The sequence below is a fragment of the Micromesistius poutassou genome, assembly GCF_964030765.1.
Source record: "Micromesistius poutassou genome assembly, chromosome: 5".
Classification (NCBI taxonomy): domain Eukaryota; kingdom Metazoa; phylum Chordata; class Actinopteri; order Gadiformes; family Gadidae; genus Micromesistius; species Micromesistius poutassou.
The window spans coordinates 9,767,292-9,774,099 of NC_140275.1; the positions used below are offsets into that span (position 1 = coordinate 9,767,292).

The window sequence follows — 6,808 nt, forward strand, 5'->3', positions numbered from 1 at the left end:
CCCCTTCTTTCTAGTGTGAACTGAATTTGAATTGCAAAAAGTCTCTAGTCGTCTCCCGGCTTTCTGGCAGATGGAAGGAGGCAGAAATACGGGCCAATTGTGAACAAATAGACACCCAGGTCCCCACCCCCGAGTTCAAGGCCACCCATTTCAGTGAATACAAAAAGGAAGATTTGGTTCGGGAATGACAGCAGAAAAGGTTGAAGCCACGTTTTAATAATTAGAACATCTTATCCTGTGTATTAATGAAAATACACAACGTGGACCGGGAGCAAGTCCATACCGAGGGGGCCCTCTGCTGGACGAAAGCCAACATGTCATTCCCAATTACTTAAACCCATCGTTGGCGGGCTTACTGGTTGCCGTTATAAAATATGATAACTTGCATGGTGTAATTTTGTAACATTTTCGGCAATGAGAATACACAAAAAAACAAGAAAAAAAAGGTATAGTGAGGAATATATACACTTTCATCCACAGCGAAAAAAAGTGGGCTGAGGAGCTCCAACAATCAAAGCACACAATCACAAGAGAATAGTGATGCAGTTGGTTACAAAAACAACTCCAAAACAAGTCTGTAGATGTGCAGATAAGTCAAGATCCAATTTCACAGCATCCCTTAAGTATGAGGTAAATCAGCCCCTTATTACAACAGCATAGATACTTCTGCAGGCACTAAGCATCTCTGCACAAGAAGAGTATTGACCCAGAGAAGAGGCAGGCAGAGGGTTGGTTGTGGGGGGGGGGGGGGGGGGGGGGGGGGTGGTGATCCTATAGCTCTGGAGGGCTAAAGATGCACGGTGATTACCACGAGTGGAGTCTTATTGATTAGGAGGCGGTGGTGGTCGGTTGAGATGATTGGACTCTCGGTCTATTGATTGGTTCGGTAAGAGGGGAGAATTACGCACGGCACCTAGCTCCCAGCAAAACAGAACCCCCCCCCCCCCCGCCCGCCCAAGTTCGGCTCACGATAACAAAAGAAACCAAGTGGACACAGTTTGAATAACTGGGCATAAATTGCCCTTTATTTCAGGAAAACAGGGGGGGAGCTTCCCATCGAAGGGGCTGCAAAACCCCATCGGAGTGTTTCCCCCTGTGGACCGTCACAGCTAATCACGACCGCAACACAGACCGCTACAAAAGAGTCACACAGATCACAACGACAGGCACTCACAGCGTCACACGTACAGACCGTAGTACTAATAAAGCTCCAGGCCGTGGAGGAGGTGGAGGAGGAGGAGGAGCAGCAGCAGGGGGGGGGCCCTCAGGTTTTGAGAGGCGTCTTCGCGGGGGCCGGGGTGCCGCTGCCCCGCCGGCCCTGGGTCTTGCGACGGGCCTTGCGGCGGGTCTCGCCGAGCGACTCGGGGGAGGTGTGGGGTAGCCAGGCCAGCCCCGAGACCACCCCCCCGCCGCCGCCGCCACAGTGTTCCTCGTTGTTCCTTCGGTTCCTGAGACTCCGGCGCACCGAGCGCTGCCCTCTAGTGGCCACCCGTTTGAACACGTCTTCCAGTGTGAAGTCCATCTGCCAGGGCGCCAGCTCGGCCGGGGCTTCTTGTCGTGTTGGCTCAAGGGGGGCCGCCGCCGCCGCCGCCGCCGCCGCCGTGGTCATCGTCTCCTCCTCCTCGGGCCGCCCCGCTCCTTCCACCGCGTCCCCCTCTGGAGGCGGACAGGTTGCCGTGACGACGACGACGGAGCGGCGACTCTCTGCCTCAGCTTCCTCCTCCCCGGCGTGCCCTCCGGCCGCGTTGAGGGGCCGGCCGCTCTGCCCACCGTCGCCGTCACCAGCGATGGTTTTGGCTCCGCCGCTCTCAGACCCCCCTTCTACCGGGGCCTCCTCCGGCTGTTCCTGCGGCTCCTCCGTGTGCCAGCCGTCGGTGGGGACGCTGACCTTCCTGCTGGGCCGCCGCTGCCACCGCCGCTGCTGCTGCGCCGGCTCCTTGAGTGGCCGGCCGGATCGCTTTGGCTTGGTGGTGGTGGTGTCGCTGGTGGTGGGGTCAGTGCTGCTGGTGGTTTCATCTCTCTGGGGAAGAGGTCCCGGAGAGTCCTCGCCAGGGACCGAAAGGCTGCTGACCGCCCGCTCGGGGGAGGCGGGCGAGACCGACAGACCGGCGACCGGTGACTCGCCTGCGTCTGTTTGGGCGAGGGAAGGAAGAGCACGTAGATGGGTAAAGACCGACCGCCGCTGACGGTGTGGAACTCGTGAGTGACCAGTCAGGCGCGTCCGTCGAACTACAGCCTTTTTAATGGACGTTTTGCTGGAAATATATTTTGGAAAATTCAGCACAAAAGCATTCATTGGTAAACCGCAACGAGTGGATTAGTGTAAAATGGGAGGGTCAAATAATTGTCATATTCCTTTTTATTGATATTATACCAAGATATTATACCGCAGATTTGATAATAGTTTTGGCTTGAGTCAAGTTCTGAAAAAACTAATTTCAAGCACGAGGTACTATCTGTATTTCATATTTATCAGCGGCACCGCCAATTTAGCCTGATGTCAGTGGACACAAATCAGGCTACATTTCACACCATTTTTCTCCATTAGAAAAAAAGTCTTCTCCCATCTGCCTCAGAAAAACAGCAGGATGTTTTTCCATATTTATTTTCTATTGCAATTCAAATTGAAAAGGATGGTAAGCCAACGGCTATTGATTTGTTGGCTTACCAGCAGCTCTAGATACGTTTCTGAGTAAATCCCTACCATTGTATTTTTTATTTAATCAACAGCAAAACTCCGCACAGTCAAAGCCGCCGTGCGTTGAGACACACATCTGTATCCAGCAGTATTTGTATGCCGAGGAACTGCTGCTTGGTCCCCACGCTTTAGAAGGAGACCAAAGCATCTGCCCTCTGGCCCTCGGAAAGCAATTAATCCTGCGCTAATTAGGCCCCAAGCAGGTGCGTAAAGAGGGACCTTCTGACTCAAACTGCAACAGTCGCCCGTCGACGCGGGCATCATCGGCGCTGCTCCGAGAGCCAGGGACCTGGGGCCAGGGACCTGGGGCCCCTGCTGTCCGTTACCTCTGCTGCTGCTCCGCCTCCTCCTGCTCCTGCTGCTGCACCCAGGCGGCGGCGGCGGCCGCTGCAGGGCGGGCGCGGGGCTGAGGCCGCCCAGGCCCTCGGTGATGGGACTGAGGGCCGGGTTCTTGGAGGCGTAGTCTCTGTGGCCGTACAGGGAGCGGTCCACCTCCTTGGAGCCCCACCTACGGGCCTTCTGTGGAGGAGGAGGAGGAGGAGGAGGGGGGGGGGGGGGGGAGAAAGGAGCGAGACGGCCAGGTCAGAACCTCTAACAGACAGACCGCTACCGCAGTAAGTTTGTTCATTGACTTGCCGCAATCGATGCCAATTCGTCATTGGCTCGAGCTGGAACTGTCGAACTTCTCCGTGTTTTTTGGGCTTGATACCGAAAGATGTTGCGCGAGAAAAAGTACGTGGCGCGGACCAACCAGTGGAATACTAGCTTGGCTTTTGGTTTTTTGGCTTGTGAGGCACCTTTACGCCGCCATTGGCTGACAAATGATGGGTTCAAAAATGGCGGGGGGTGGGGGGGATAATAACAGCGTCGCAGAGGAGAATCCCCCCCTCCACACCGATCTCTCTCTCACACACACACACACACACACACACACACACACTTAGAGAAACCAAGTGAGGGGAGAGAAGGGAAAGAAAAAAAGTGTGACTCACCTTCATCTTGCCGCAGGCGGACTTGGCGGCGGAGCGCGACGACCTCTTCACGGGTTCAACCACCGTCGGTTGCTGAGGGAACAGAGAGGTGCCATCAGGATACGACACACACACACACACACACACACACACACACACACACACACACACACACACACACACACACACACACACACACACACACACACACACACACACACACACACACACACACACACACACAAACTATTCGAATATCAAAAGGGGGGGAAATCAGGACGAGATAATAATTCACTGCTCGGTAAATTTGTAGCGAAATGAGATTTCGGGGGATTGGGTTTAATTTGAGACGTTGTAAACAGTGTGGACCTTTCTCTTCCGACTGACAGAGCGGACCGGCGCTGGAACCGCAGGGGGGGGGGGCTGCTGGGCTCCTGACCTTGTCTAGAGGGAGGGAGGGAGGGAGGGAGGGGGGGGGGGGGGGGGAGGGAGAAAGAAAGAAAAGCCATTAACCAAGACTTCTTAGGCTTGGTTGCAATTAGAGAGGGCTGCCACAGTGTTATGATTAGGGCCCAGCCGGTAAGGTAATGTGAGACCATATATTATGTTCACACAGCACTTGTTAAGAGACTGAGTCACTTCCTATAAACGATATAAAGTTAATAAAATACGAGAGAGAAAAAAAAAAAACACGACCAATATCAAATGGTAAAAAAAAAAAAAAGTATTGTAGAAGTAAAAAAAAATTGAATCTAATCTAAAACAGGAGACAGTAAAGACATGGCGGCGAGGAGAGAGAGGAGAGGACGGTTCGGACGTGCGGAACAATGCGGTACCTTCTTGATGGGCGTGTCAGAGCTGGCCGGGGCGTCGACAGCGGGCTCTGGTTCAGGTCCTGGTTCCTCCAGCTGTGGGGGCGCCGCGGGTAGGGCCTGGGGGTCTTCTGCCACCTCGGGTAGGGCCCCGGGCTCCTCCTCTGCAGCAGCAGCAGCATCGGCAGCAGCAGCACCACCACCTGTGGCAGGTATACGCTGTGGCATCAGCATGGGGGGGTGGGGGGGTGGGACCAGGAGCTCTGAGGCTCGGGTTGGGAGACCAACTCTCAGAATTCCAACAAATAACACGCTGGCAGTGCGGCCCCCGTCGGTGTGTGTGTGTGTGTCCATGTCAGCGCCAGGGTCCTTTGGTCGACACCTAGTCGAGTTGTTTTTTTTTTTCTTTTGGACTGGAAGGATGTTCAAATGGACAGGTGGGTTGGTCGAAGGAGCGAAGGGAAAGACGGGTAGCGCACTTAGGACCGCGGGTGGGAATCAAAACGTACGCCGCTGGAAGGCGGATACTGCCCGTACGATTATGATTGGCGCACACACTAGCGGGTTTTGCAACCCACAAATTATGTTTGTTATTGACTAGTACATGAACCACTTGATAGGGATGTGAATAACTAAAATTTTTCATGGTTGAATAATCAGTGGGTGGTATGAACGAATAATCGATTATTCGATGTGTGCCGACATTCACAAAGGCAGCCATGGATCATCGGCAAGAAATCACATAATATCTTAAATGCAAAAAAACAAACTTTAACAGTGATCAGTGTTTGTATTGTATGCATATATATAAAAATATTTATGCTTGTGTATTGTGTATATTGTTTTTCTGTACATGATAATAATAAAAAATAATAATAGTGCTACAGAACCAACATTAGTTCCGTCCGTTAATTCTTGTTTATTTGAATGGGAAAAAATGTTAACGGTCCAAATGTTAAAAATCGGCTTTGACCCTCGGGAACGAATAATCGAATAATTGAATATTCTGACCCATTCCTACCACTTGATGAATTAAGTTTATTTATTGTGAGGTCCACATACATAGTGTAGGTTGTGGGGCAGAGGGGCTTCATGGATGTTAGGTAATAGTCACCTGACGGGGCTCTCTCTGCGAACGACTCCTCTCCGAAAGCCAGGCTCAGGTCCAACGGCTGCACCACCAACGACGAACAACCACCTTCAGACAGGACAGACAGACAGGACAGACAGGACAGAACAGACAGAACAGACAGAACAGACCGAACAGACAGGACAGAACAGACAGGACAGACAGGACAGAACAGACAGGACAGACAGGACAGACAGGACAGACAGACAGAGAGAGAGAGCGATATGAATAGAATGTACCAAGCAGTTACCATGGAAGCAATGGAATTTTGTCGTTTTTTTTTTTCTCACCCATAGCAAATAAATAAATAAATAAACCCTGTGTTGTTCTTTGGGGGCATCGCAGGGGGAGAACTAACCTCTGTCAGTGAGAGACGGCGAGTGTGTCTCCTCCATGGAAGGGAACACGATCTAGCCATCAAAAGAGAGCACCATAAGGGTAGAAAAAATAAATTACAACGTAACCGCAACCGTCTGCCATGAGTCTTAAAACAAGGCCATGAAAACAAAGAAGCGCACGAGTTTAACCGCTCTGCACAAAAAGGTCATTCAATTAAACGACAGAACGACAGATCACACACACACACTAGGCGCGCACCTTCTCGCAACCGTTCTCCGGTGTCTCCGGCGGTGCGCCCCGTTGCCGCGGCAACGAGAGCGTGGGCGAGGCCCCGAAGAAGGTGGGGCTGCAAAAGACGGGCTGGGCCAGCGGCAGCGGCGTCCAGCCCGCGGGCCGCTGGGGCGTCTTGAGCAGCGAGCGCAGCCCGGAGCCCGGGCACAGGCCACAGGTGGGGGTGGGGGGCTGGGCGCGTGCCGGCGTGGTGCCCTTCTGCAGAGGGGTGCTGGGGGGCAGGTTCTTGTCGAAGAACTCCGGGGAGAGGGGCCCGCCGAAGCGCACCTGCTTCTTAGTCTTCCGCTGGGTGGAGTTCGCCTCAGACGACGGAACCACTGCGCAGAGAGAGAGAGAGAGAGAGAGAGAGAGAGAGAGAGAGAGAGAGAGAGAGAGAGAGAGAGAGAGAGAGAGAGAGAGAGAGAGAGAGAGAGAGAGAGAGAGAGAGAGAGAGAGAGAGAGAGAGAGAGAGAGAGAGAGAGAGAGAGACTCTTCAGACACACAAACGGTCGGCACAAGAGGAGCTACTCGGAAGGGCCTCGAGGAGACGCCGTCACAAAGGCTGCCTTTGGGGAAAATAGTTTAAACG

General features: G+C 53.2%; 1 protein-coding gene across 1 annotated transcript in view; it reads right to left on the reverse strand.

The window, feature by feature from the left end:
* Positions 1 to 1,000: 1,000 nt before the first annotated feature.
* cdca2 (cell division cycle associated 2) overlaps positions 1,001 to 6,808 on the reverse strand; it is a gene marked incomplete at its 5' end in the record, with an annotated part of 29,465 nt that continues 23,657 nt past the window's right edge. Inside the window, 8 exons of the mRNA XM_084468141.1 lie at positions 1,001 to 2,130; positions 3,025 to 3,217; positions 3,691 to 3,762; positions 4,039 to 4,113; positions 4,506 to 4,684; positions 5,596 to 5,679; positions 5,969 to 6,020; positions 6,208 to 6,557. Coding sequence (XP_084324267.1) covers positions 1,265 to 2,130; positions 3,025 to 3,217; positions 3,691 to 3,762; positions 4,039 to 4,113; positions 4,506 to 4,684; positions 5,596 to 5,679; positions 5,969 to 6,020; positions 6,208 to 6,557 — 1,871 coding nt within the window. The 3' untranslated portion in view covers positions 1,001 to 1,264. The remainder of the gene's footprint in view (positions 2,131 to 3,024; positions 3,218 to 3,690; positions 3,763 to 4,038; positions 4,114 to 4,505; positions 4,685 to 5,595; positions 5,680 to 5,968; positions 6,021 to 6,207; positions 6,558 to 6,808) is intronic.